This window comes from Aedes albopictus, chromosome 3, assembly GCF_035046485.1.
Source record: "Aedes albopictus strain Foshan chromosome 3, AalbF5, whole genome shotgun sequence".
NCBI lineage: Eukaryota > Metazoa > Arthropoda > Insecta > Diptera > Culicidae > Aedes > Aedes albopictus.
In genome coordinates, this window is record NC_085138.1 from 278,298,019 (window position 1) to 278,311,660 (window position 13,642).

The window sequence follows — 13,642 nt, forward strand, 5'->3', positions numbered from 1 at the left end:
GCCCAGCAACTGCTAGTTCGTGGTGGCAGCTCTAATCACTGCTGGCTCTGGCACAGACGTTGTCCAAAAGGATGGGAGACTGTGCAAAACGAATTACTCTACACTCAACACCTTGGGGATTTAAATACAATGTTTCAGCCTATCCCGCAATGAAAAATGATTCTTAAATTTTCTGCTTTTAGATTAGCCAGTTGCGATTTTCGACGGAGCTGGGGATGAGTCTCCGTTAGGATTTTGCCATGCGTTTCTGATTTATGATCACGAAGCGTACAATCACCCACCATGCCATTAATTACGGTTGGCGTGCATGGTCCTACTGAGCTATTTATAGTTGAAAAATCAGTTTATTATTCAACAGTTGTTTTATATAAATCCTCTTTATTTATTATTCCTAAACTTTTTTCTAAAATGCGACTCTTTTCTAAAATGCGTAATCTAATACTTCCATGTTTCCATTCATTCACACATACTTGGTAGTAAACGATAAATCAAATTCGAGTAAATTTTGAAATCTTGTATGATGTTCTCCACTAATAAAAATACGTTGCAACTAGATGTGTCCCGAGCAGTAGAGGATATCTACAGCATAACAAAATATGTTATTTTGGCAAAATAACTGAGAAACGGAAAGAGTTATTTTTGTGTTATTAACATAACATATCATGTTATAAACTTGTCTGTCATAAGCGGCAAAATAACAAAAATCATAACAAAAAATGTTCCTGGCAGACCAGTTGAATAATACGTTTTGTTTGTTTCAATAACAACCTAATAATAGTGAATTTGTAAAATATTTCAATAACAAATTTTGAAATTAACAAGTTATTGATAACAATTTTAAAGCGTTATAAGATCTTAAAAGGTCTGAGGAGGAAGAGGGGTTTGTGATAATATGACAAGCAATGTGTTAAGCATAGGAAAATCCCGTACGAAGTGGGGAGGGGGCGAAAATCCCCAATTTTGGTGTGACGTACTCAATGGATGCTACCTATTGACACAGTTAGAATGTAATGAATTTATTACAAAACTTGTTATTGATGTATTATTGATGATCAAATATTTGCAAAGTCCCAATAATTCAACAATAACTGAACTTGTTCTACAACAAAACATGTTATTGAAATGTTATTCGAAGAAAATATATTAATACATAGCACGATCATAACAAAATAAGTTTGTCCAACAAAACATGTTATGGAGAGGTAATGCCTCAATAAGATAATAATAACAAACCAAGATATAAACACAAATTTTGTGATTCCGTTGTTATGATTTTGATATTCTCCTCTGCTCGGGTGCGCGAAGCATATTTCACCGGCGGCGGCGTATATAGTAATTTAAAGCAGCGGCGGCGGCGACGCCGGCGTCATGCCATTTGCTTTATTCAGCGGCGGCATAATCGGCGTGATTTATTTTTATTCTGCTACTGCTAGTCCTTAAAAAAAGTCTACACAAGAATTTTGCTATAGATTTTTGAGAGATATTTTAAGGACTTTCACTAGGAAATTTATAAAGAATTCCTATTTACGCCATTTTTACGGTATTTTTACATTTTTGGCCAGCGCTGCCGTGGTACAATCAGAGCTAGTTATTCAAAATTTTCAAATTCTAGCACCCCATATACTGGTACGCTCCTAGAGAAATTACTTCAATTTGAACCTTCCACATTACTTAGATGATTTGTCCTAATCTGGTCAATAACTTTTTAGAATAAACGCACACTGAAGAATTTCACCAGTTGACCAGTATTCACCAGTATTCAACCAGTTGAATAGGATTATCCGGTGAGTTCGTTCTTTTTTATTTTCTTTTATGTGCATTTTGTTTTCATTATCGTATAACTTTAATATTATAGCGCAGGTGGTAACTTGCATCTAGTTAGTTTAATGAGTGTATGTTTACTTTTGAAACAGTTTTCATAGAATTTATATAGTTCGTCACGCGTAGGTTTTTTTTGTTGTTTTTGATGAGTAAACATATGGCATTCACCCGACGAGGGTGATCGATTGTTTGCTTCCCGTGTGAAGCGATCAAGAGTTATTCAGTTTTTTATGTTGTGTCGCGTCTTTTGTAGCAACACTGAACGATCAGCTGACGTGGGTGATCAGTTGTTTGCTTCTCATATGAAGTGAACAATAGTGCGTCAGCTTGCATGTTGGGTCGTGTCATTTGCAGTTAAATATTTGGCGTCTAGCTTCCGCGGTTCGATCGTAATAAATATTAAGCGACCACCTGATGCGGGTAGTCGATTGTTTGCTTTCCGCGTAAAGCGAACAATAGCGCGGCAAGGTCATATTACTTATCAAAGTGAATCCAGACCCAACGTTACCTTTCCTACTAACAAACATTCCTTCCTGCAGCCTCTGGTGGAGTCGCAGCGGTAAACGCGGTCCTTCACTTAACAAAGGTTGTTACTAATATTCCTTCCCTCTTCCAACCTGACTGCAAGGACGTGGCCGGCGCCGTTATTGTACCGCTAAAGAGAGTCTCTGAAGCGTGCACAGTGAGAATGTTGACCACCCCCAGTCAATTATTCAGTTGATTCATTGTGCAACTGTCATTGGTTCGGGTCAATCACGGAATAGCAACCATAGATGTGTGCAGTCAGTTTAAGCTAAGCTAAGCTAAGCTAAACGCACACTGAAGCATTTCATTTCTCTTTTGTGCATATATCGGCGTGCAATCGGCCTTAGTTTTTCTTGTCATAAGAAAAGAAAACGGAGTCTTATGAAACGCTGGAGATAACTTTGCAGGATTTCTGAACTGATTATATGAGAAATTATTGGGCGAGTTTCCGAAGAAATGCTAAAAGAATTTTCTTATGATTTTTTTAGTTTTTCCCAAGAATTCATCTTAAAATTTATCAAGAAACTTCTCTAGGCGTATTGCCCTAGCTATTCCTTCATAAATTAATTTTTTTGCAGATATTACTAAATAAATTGGAAACAAGTTCTTCCAGCAATTCCTTCACAAGTTTTATCAGAGTTTCCACCAGTATTTTTTCAGCAATTATTCAAAAGATTCTTGCAAGAAGTTCTGCAGAGGTTTCTCCGGGTGAATCCTCGAAAAAAATTTCTGTACATTCCTCCGGGGCTCTTTTCAGAACTCCCCCCCGCGAATTCTCTCAGGCTTTTTTTAATAAATTTCTCTAGAAATTCTCGAGTTCCTCCAGAAGATCATCAGATATTCCTCCACGTGTTGCATCATAAACTTCTCTTGGGATTTATTGAGACCTTTCTTCAGGGATTCTCTCGGAAAATTTTTAGGAGATTATTTCAAGAATTTCTTCAAAATCTATATCAGGATTTATTTCTTGGCGTTTCTGCCGGAATATCTCAAGAAATTCTACTTGGAATTACTGCAAAATATTATCCAGTTTTCCAGTCAGTCAGCGATTCAATTTTTTGTTTTAATTTCTACAGCTAAGTTTTTCTCCGAATTACCTCTAGATATTACTTCGGAAATTTCTCCAGGGGCATTTGTCCTCTTGTATCTTTCATATAATTCGAAAAAAAAAATCATTCAAGAATTTCTCCAGAAGTATCATGGAGATACTTCCAGCATTTGCTTTAGAATATCCTTCAGGAATCCTTTCAGATTTTTTTACAGATTTTTTCAATAATTCCTCCAGTACCTTCGCCTGCAATGTCTACAAGGATTCCTGATTTTTTTTCACGAGAGAACGAAATTGCTTAATAGTTCAATTCAGAAATTCCACAAGGGTGTTCTTTGGAAATCCCTTCAGGAATTTTCTTAGAAACTTCTCCAGGAAGTTTTCCTTCACCCAAGGAGTTCTTCCAGGAACGTTCCAACGGTTACTTCCGAAATTGTTTAAGAGAATTTTGTTCAGGAATCCTTTCAAGAAATTTTCAAAAATTTGTTCTTGGAATCTCCAGAGGTATCTTCAGGGATTCCTTTAGAAATTCCTTCAGGTTACCCTTGTAGAATTACGCAAGTATTTGTATGTACTTATGTAAAAATCCGTGGAGGAAAGAGTTCTTGGAGGAATCCCTGAAGGAATCCCCGTAAGATATTTCTGAAGGAACCGCAGGAGATATTAAAAATAGAAACCTTTTAGAAATTACGCCAGTAACCCCTGACGATTTTTTAAATGACTCTTGCAGGAACCCTTGGAATTTACGAACCCAGGATTTTCGAAAGAATACCTGATATTTTTTTTTAAATTCTGGAAAAAAAATCCATGGAGAATTGTTTGAGGATATTCCTTGCTGACATTCATGAAGAAGTCCTTAAAGAATCTCAGGGAAATTCTCACATTAAGGAACACTTAGTGGAACTTCTATAAGAATCCTTCAAAGAAAGTCTGGAGATTCTAAATTCCTAGAAAAATCTCTTGAGAAATTTACAAAGAAATTTTGGTATAAATTTTAAGGAATTATTTATAAAGAAAAGCCTAGTCCTAAGCTTTATAAAGAAACTTAGTGAAATATCCTTAGAAAATCCTTGGGTTCTGGAGGAATTTTTGATGAAACTCATGGAGGAATACCTGAATAAATCTATGTATGAATTTCTGTGAAAATCTCTGAAACCACAAGAATTCCTGGGAGAGTTATTGAAGTAACCGCTGGAGGACCTCCTGAAAGAATGCTTGGATAATTTTATGAAAGGAATTCCTGGAGTTATTAATGAGGGGGATCTTCTATAAATTACTTCAGGGTTAAGAATGAAATATTTTTGTGTGATCTTATTTACAGACTTTCTAAGGCATCAATGGATTCATTTATGAAGGTTCTCCATAGAAATTCTTTGGAAAAAAAATATGGAGAAACTTAAGGCATCCCAGAAAAAAACAAATTTCTGAAGGAATCTTTGGAAAACTTTTTGAAGAAATCCCTGGAAAAATTTCTAAAAGAAATCTGATTTCTTGATTTCTGAAAGAAAAAAAAACGCTTTCTGAATATCTGGAATCCGTGGATGGTTTTCTGAAAAAAAAACCTCGGAGAGATTTCTGAAACAATTCATGAAGGAACTTCTTAAAACGAAACTGGACGCATTTTCTCATTTTTTTGGTTTTCGATTTTTTTTTAAACAACGAAGCAATATTTTCAAAATTGGTTTTCATACCCAGTTAGAGGAAGGATCGAGCTATCTCCTTTTTTTTTCAGGTGTAAAACTTTTACCAATTTTTCGAAAACCTTTTTTTAAATTTTATTCAAAAATGATTACCGTAAAATGGGGTAACTTTGATAGTTTTGCAGCGAATTTTCTCAATATTTTTACATGTAACAGTATTTCCCCGAGTTTTATATTTTTAAAACAAGTACTGGGGTATCAGTTATCAATTGCAATTAAAAGATTCGACAATCCAAATATTTTGGATAACTTTTAGTTTTTCAAAGAACCGAAAATCAGATTTTCATTTTGGGGTAACTTTGATAATGCCCTAAAAACACATCAAATCTCAAAAAGTAATCATAGATTCAAATCTTAGGAGTATGAACATGATGAGAGAAGGCTTGAGGAATATATTAGATAGAATTTTTATGTCAAAACATTGAATTTTACTAAATTCTACATATAAAAATGAGTTTGTGGAGTATTGAGTGCAAAACATAATAAATTTAGCTACCAAAAATCATTATCTTTGTAATAATAAATGCGTAACGGTACATCAACATATGATTACTTGCTATCCATGGTTAGTTTTCTCTTTTTGGGTAGTTTTTCAATGTTTTATTAACAAATTTTGAACAACACAGATTTATCTACATGAAATTACAAGGGCATTGCATACTTTTAAGCGTTTATCAATGTATGGAGATAATTATCCCAATTTACAAAAATGCTTCCAATTCGTAAAAACACACTTCGTTAAGAGATTCCAGGCCAGCTTTGGAATCTTCTATGATGCATCTATCGAGAATAAGAGTCTATTTATTGAAAAAATAGTTGTAACGAAGTCGTATAGCAGATTGTTTGAAGGGGTTGGTAAATGACAAAAATATCAACAATTTTTATTTTTTGTCCAATAAGTTGTATATGAACTAGATTTTAATGAAAATACGTCTAAGATGAACTTTCATATGTATAGAATTGATTTACATTTACCTTTTTCTTAACTGGTTGAAGGAATCATAGTTATAAGATAAATTACACAATGCCAGCCGAACTATCAAAGTTACCCGCATTATCAAAGATACCCCGTTTTACGGTACCTTAAAACTGAAAAACATTTTCCACCTGAAAAAATTCAGGAGCGACCTTGATCCTTCCTCTAACTGTGTACGAAAACCGATTTTGAAAATATTGCTCCATTATTTAATAAAAAATCAAAACTAAAAAGTGAGGAAATGCTTCCAGTTTCGCCTTAAGCATGAAATCTTTCAAATATTCCTTAAGTTATTTTTACATCGAAAAATCCTTCCAAAGTATCATTCCAGGAATTTCTTCAAGGATTCCACTAACAATTCCTGAAATTATATCTTCAGGTATTATTTCATTGACTCCTTATGGATTTATCTTTAGATACCTCCAAGAGTTTCTTTATTTTTTTTTCAGTAATCCTACAAAGAAGCTCTTTTGTAATGCTCGCGAAGACACCCACGGAAATTTGTCTAAAAAATTCTTCAAAATTTCTGGAAAAGGCTCATCTGGGTATTTTATAAGGTTTCGTTCAGAAAGTATTCCAAGCAATCCCCCAGAGAATCTTCAAAGAATTCCTCCGATGATTTTTATTTAATTAAGGAATTTATTATTTTTTTCCAGAAATTCATTTTTTATGTTTTTTCCAGGATTTCTTCCAAAAATTACTCATAGAAATCATGTGCGATTTCTTTGAAGGAATCATTCGGGTATTCTCTATAGAGTTCCTCCTGATTTTTTTCAAGAATTCCTTTATTGAGTAATTAAGGATTCCTGCAGTAGTTTCTCCAAGGATTCTTTCAATGATTACTGAAATTGATCCCTTTAGAATTCTACCAAGGGTTGCTTCATGGGAGATGTTACATAGAAATGGCCTGATGCCATGATGAAAGGAGCAACTTCTAGTGCATCACGTATAAGGTCAATATTCACTAAATTTTCCAAAATCTATCCTCACTTTTCAGATGCCGTAAGAAACAAAACCACATAGCGTCCCGGACCTGACCGGTTGCCATGCGTTTGTTCAAAGCCAAGAAGCTGCCGGAAATTCAGATTGTACCGTCAGAACCATCAGCAGCGGAAGCACCATTCAATAGCGGCAGTACCCCAGTGGCCACCGCCGGTGCCAACCGTAATGACATTATCATTTCAAGCAGCAACCAATCTGGTTCGGCATCGGCCAACGCTGGGTCGCCTTTATCGACAGGAGTTGCCACAGTGGTCACCACATTATCGAGCAATGGTCTGCATCAGCAGCAGCAGCAGCACCACCCATCAACGTCAACCTCAACGGCAGTGACAGCACTCTCGGCCGGAACGAATGCAACCGTTGAAGCTAATGGTGCCAGTGCCATCAGTCTACCGCCGAAACCGATGGACCCAGTAGCGGGCAATGCCACAGCACCACTTGCGAATGATAAAATTTGCACAATTAATAACAAAACCGAGAATATTAGATTATCGGAGAAGGCACGCAATCAAGTCGCTGCGGGTACTGCTGCCAGTGGCATTGGTGGCGGTCTGCTGTCATCGGGACAGCCACAACAGATGCATCAACAGCAGCAACACCAACAACATCAGCGGCAGTCTCAGCAGTTGTCAAGTTTCCAACAGCAACAACCGCAGCAGCAACAGCAGCATTCACAATCCAATAAAATAAACGCAATCGGACCGCTGATTGGCAGGAACGGAATTGGTAAGTTTGAACGAGATGAGTATCTGTTGGTGTGGTGTCCACTGTGTAGAATACAGGCCCGGTTTGCCCCGATGCTATCGTGTGTAGGAATAGGGCAAGATGAGAATCTTTAATTTGTAAAGTACTATTCGAATGATTTATTCACATTATCAGCAAATTCTGGCTCCATGGTTTCAGATTCATTAGACAGCTTTCTAGCAACTTAGCAACTTCTTTTCAAAATATTAGTGAAATGAATTGATTGCTTAACCCTTTGGAGCCGGAGGGGTCATATATGACCCCGGCGATGAAACCGAGCATGACAAACGTGTTCGACACCAGCGAGGTTGCGTCGACAGCGGCGAAACAAATAGGCTCCAAAAGGTTAAAATAAGAATATAGATGTAGGTTTTAAGAGCTTGTCTTTGACGTGCCTAACTTGCCCCGTATACCCCACCAACATTCATTGTAGCTCGATTTGGGCGTGTAGACTGCGTGTGTACCAGTCACAAAAAGCCGGCAAAGTCATAAATCAGTTTTTGGTTGGTGCATTCCATCAAACGGATGCAGTGAATCCAATTGGTGACCGGTGTATGTCGTGAATGTGGGTAGAGGTATGATGAGTCTGTCGAGATCCGATCGACAGTTTTCGGAAAAGTTTGCTAGATGATTGGAAAATGTTTGCAGAATCAATTATTGAGGGAACGCCTAGGAGAACGGATAAAAACAGCGATATTTCCCGAAGAGGCGTATGTGCACGGCAATAGGCTGAAACTCTTTTTCATTGTGTCTTCCATACTGTTTAAGAATTTTCACAATTGTTAACTAACGACAGCTGTAAATGTTTGTGTGGGTATTCAGCACGACCATTGCTGAGGGCGCAGGTTTCGATTCTAGGTCGATCCAGGAACTTTTTTTAAAGCAAATTTCTCTGACTTTCTTGGGTTGGGTATAGAGTATTTTCGTGTCTGCCACACGACGACGCATGCAAAATGGTCATTGGCAGATAGAGCTCTCAGTTAGTAACTGTGAATGCGCTGATAAAACACTAAGCTGATGAATAGGCTTTGTCCCAGTTGGGAAGTAACACCAAGAAAAATGAGAAGAAGAAAACTAACGAAAGAAATGCCTATTTTTTCCAAGATGCAACAAAAACTTAAGAAAATTTTAAGAAATTTCATAATATCAAGCGGAATTTCAACCCTTTCGGGACGACTTTTTCTACATATATTTCGGAAAGTTTTCCCAATGATACTCATAATAAGTAAGAAAACACTGATACAACCTGTAAAAAATATTCTATGCAGGTCCTCAGCAAAAGTACGTAAATTTAGACCATTCAATGTATGAAATCTTGATAGACAGAATTGTGTCTATTCTGTTCAGGGGCTGTTCATAAACCACGTAGTCAAAATTTTGGTCATTTCAGACCCCCCTCTCCTCTCCCCTTGTAGACTTTCATCCATACAAAAATGTTAAAACTTGTATGGAGCGTAGACTCGGCATCACACCTTCCAGAGCGATGTTGAAGAGTCAAGAGTGTCCATCACCTTGTCGCAGTCCCTGGCGAGATTCGAATGAGCTGGAACCCTTACGCAGTTTTGCACACCGTCCATCGTTGCTTTAATCAGTCTAGCCAGCTTCCCAGGAAAACCGTTTTCGTCCATGATTTTCCATAGCTCTGCGCGGTCGATACTGTCGCGGCATACGAAGTCGATGAATAGGTGATGCGTTGGGACCTGGTTTCACGGCATTTCTGGAGGATTTGCTGTACGGTGAAGATCTGGTCCGTTGTCGACCGGCCGTCGATGAAGCCGGCTTTATAACTTCCCACGAACCCATTCGTTTTAGGTGACAGACTACGGAAGATGATCTGGGATAGCACTTTGTAGGCAGCATTCAAAATAGTGATCGCCCTGAAGTTCTCACATTCCTAATGGTCGCCTTTCTTGTGAATGAGGCAGATTACCCCTTCCTTCCACTCCTCCGGTAGCTATATTCACCGTGAATTTCATTGGCATTTTTCAAGAGTAGCCCGTGACATTTACCTTAAATCGGCACCAACATTTCAAAAGGGCGTAACTGCTTTTGCAACCAATGCCTTCTCACAGAGCTGTGGGTCGTATTTCATTCATCTCACGCAATTCCCATCCATCAATCGAAAGAGGAGGATTTTATCTTTCTATTTGTGCTAGTTGATTGCTCCACAGCTTTGTGAGAATGCATTGGTTGTAAATGCAGTTACGCCCTTTTGAAATGTTGGTGCCGAAATATTCGAAAAAATAGAGATTTTTCCGTGACTATCTTGCAGAACTAGTCTAGCCGCACAAGTTTTTCGTATACCATATTATCAAGTTCAGCTTCTAAAATGAGCTGTAGGTGATTGAATCTAGATATGACAAAATGAATTTTTTCAGCACTGCTCCCTACCGCTCCTTTCCAAGCTCTGTTGTACATTGAGTTCGGAAAAGCATCGCCCTGCTTCAGTCCGTCTAAGGTTACGAATACTGACGACATTTCATCCGCAACCCGTACACTTGATTTCGATCTGTCAAGCGTCGCAATCATTATTTGCCATAACTCGTTTTTTTTTACTTAATCGTGCGCCGATTTGAAATCAGTAAACAAATGATGGGCGCAGTGCCGAATTTAGGGGGGGGGGCAGGTGAGGGGGCAGAGCCCCGGGCCCCCACATTGTAAGGGCCCCCACAAAATTCAACTTCACGAAAAAAATGTGAAGCAAGAAAAAAAGAGTAGTGCAAGAAATATCTCTTGATTTGATTTTTTTTTCATAAAAACTTCAAATTACTGTCTACTGGCAAGATGTATGTGATATGTTGTGATTCTTTCGAGTAAGACTGCAAATATTTGTCCATCTACTTATAAAATTTAAATTTTGCCTCCAAAATATATTAACATTTATTTTTGTTGTGCATTTGCTTAAGAAAAATCACCGGATATCCTGAAAAAAAATTTCAACTAAATTCTAGAGGAACTCCAAACCTGTATAAATTACAGCTACAGAACAATAAAGTTCCTGCTAAATTTGTTTGTTTGTTTTTCTGTATACAGTTTTTGAAAACATTTTGAAGAATATTCTACAAAGTTCTTGAAAGAATCAAAGGATTTTTTTATTCGAAATTTGGAATTGTTTTTGGAACTCTTGTGTTTGATTGACCTTGGACAGCTTACGACTTACTAAATCGGAGAACACCAAATCTGTTGAATTTTTTTTAGAGGAAATCTAGCATGAATTTAAGGCAGATTATTGTGAAGAGTTCCAGTCCAAACTTTTTGAGTACCTACAGAGATTTGCTCACAGAAATGAGGATGAATCCATGGCGAACTCCGGACGAAATGGATTAAGAAAATTTCACTAGAAATTTGTAGAGAAAATGGCTAAAAACTTGTATAGGTTTTCTGCTTAAATTTTTCAAGAAATTTATTAGAAAATTTTATTGAAAATTGAGTGAAAAATTCCTTCAGGAACTTATCATAAACTTCCTCCAAAATTTCTTTAGCATTTTTACTAAGAATATTCTCTGTGATACCAGAGTAATGTGGAAAATTCCTTTGAAAGGCCGCCAAAACCATCCCTAACAGTCGCGTTAGAACAAGTTTTTGCTAAGTGTTCTATATTTTTGGTGATCGACCAGCAAGTTCTCCAGAGATAGCAGCAGAAATCCAATATAAATTTTCTTTGGATTTCACAAAAACGACACCAACCGACAAATTGTTCTAGAAATTTCTTGAACATTTCAGCTATAAATTCTTATAGTTTCTCTATAAACTCTGGCTTGAATTTCGACTAAATCTGGGATCCAATGCGGCGAATGAACTCTTGAAAAGAATTGTTTACTTTATATAATTATCATTACTTTCACGCTAGAATTTTAGGTCTGTTCTAAATTATTCAATGGATACCTATCGAGATTTTTCATAGTTCTGCTTATTATTATAGATTCACAATCGTCCACAACTACATTAATACCTTCATTAACATATTTACAAGAAAGATTAATATTTTTTAGTTTTATCCTTGTTATATGGGCAAAACTTATCTTCATTATAAAGGACCCCCACAACGCTGTGGCCCCGGGCCCCCACATTTTTAAATCCGGCCCTGGATGAGCGCCAGCAGGAAGAACGAGATCGCGAAGCGATGGTAGAGCTGTACTGCACTAAAGACACACGGAAGTTCTACGAGAAGCTGAACCGCTCCCGCAAAGGCTTTGTGCGACAAGCCGACATGTTCCGAGACTATCACGGCAATCTTCTCACGAGCGAGCGAGAGGTGGCGACAGCATTACGATGAGCACTTCAATGGCGACGTTGCATGAACGGCGGCGTGGTAACAGATCTAGGAGTACGTACGCAGGACGAAAGATTTCCAGCCACAAACCTCCGAGAGATTGAGGATTAGGTTATCCAATTGAAAAACAACAAAGCCGCCAGATTAACTACCAAGCGAGTTACTAAAATACGGTGGAGAAGCACTGATGAGAGCACTACACTGGGTCATTACCAAGATTTGGGAGGAGGAAGTATAACCGGAGGAATGGAGGGAAGGTACCGTATGTCCCTTCTACAAAAAGGGCGACAAGTTGGATTGCGGGAACTATCGCGCGATCACACTATTGAGCGCTGCCTACAAGATACTCTCTCGGCGTATGATACAATCGATCAAGACCAGCTATGGCAGATTATGCACGAGTACGGATTCCCGGATAAATCGATACGATTGATCAAGGCGACGATGGATCGAGTGATGTGCGTAGTTCGAGTATCAGAGACACTCTCGAGTCCCTTCGAATCTCGCAGAAGTTTACGGCAAGGTGATGGTCTTTTGTGCTTTCTGTTCAACATTGCTTTAGAGGGTGTAATTAGGAGAGCGGGGATAAACACGAGTGGAACGATTTTCACGAAGTCCGTTCAGCTGCTTGATTTCGCTAATGATATTGATATCTCGTAAATTTGATACAATGGCGGAAAGGCACATCCGAACTAGTCATTAATGTGTCGAAGACAAAGTACATGATGGCAAAAGGCTTCAGGGAGGAATCACCGCGCCCGATACCCCGAATTTCTACCGACGGTGATGAAATCGAGGCGGTTGAAGAATTCGTGTACTTGGGCTCACTGGTGACCGCCGATAATGACACCAGCAGAGAAATTAAGAGACGCATTGTGGCAGGAAACCGAGCTCACTTTGGACTTCGCAGAACTCTACGATCGAATAAAGTTCGCCGTCACACGAAGTTACCTATCTACAAAACGCTGATTAGATCGGTAGTCCTCTATGGGCGCGAAGCGGGGACCCTACGTGCAGAGGACCTACGCGCCCTTGGAGTTTTCGAACGGAATGTACCATCTACGGTGGAGTGCAGATGGAAGACGGGACTTAGAGAAGGCGAATGAACCACGAGCTGCATCAGCTACTAAGAGAACCAACCATCGTTCATACCGCAAGAATCGGGAGGCTACGGTGGGCGGGTCACGTGATCAGGATGTCGGATAGCAACCCGACCAAAATGGTTCTCGTGAGTCATCCGACCGGTACAAGACGATGTGGAGCGCAGCGAGCTAGGTGGGTCGACCAAGTGGAGGACGATCTGCGGACTTTTCGCAGAGTGCGGAACTGGAGACAAACAGCCATGGACCGTGTAGAATGGAGACGACTACTATGTACAGCAGAGGCCACTCAGGCCTTATAGTCTGACCGATAAGTAAACAAATGATGGGTCTGCAAGTTGTACTCCCGAAATTTATCGAGAATCTGTCCATGGTAAACATCAGCTGATACGTCGTTGATCGACTATGACAGCTCACGAAAAGCCGCCTGATATTCGCCAACGAAGGCCTCTT

General features: G+C 38.7%; 1 protein-coding gene across 1 annotated transcript in view; it reads left to right on the forward strand.

Moving 5' to 3' along the window:
- The window catches only part of LOC115257403 (uncharacterized), a 344,293-nt gene that overhangs the window by 158,006 nt on the left and 172,645 nt on the right, over positions 1 to 13,642 (forward strand). The window contains exon 3 of the mRNA XM_029856965.2: positions 7,068 to 7,798. Coding sequence (XP_029712825.2) covers positions 7,117 to 7,798 — 682 coding nt within the window. The 5' untranslated portion in view covers positions 7,068 to 7,116. The remainder of the gene's footprint in view (positions 1 to 7,067; positions 7,799 to 13,642) is intronic.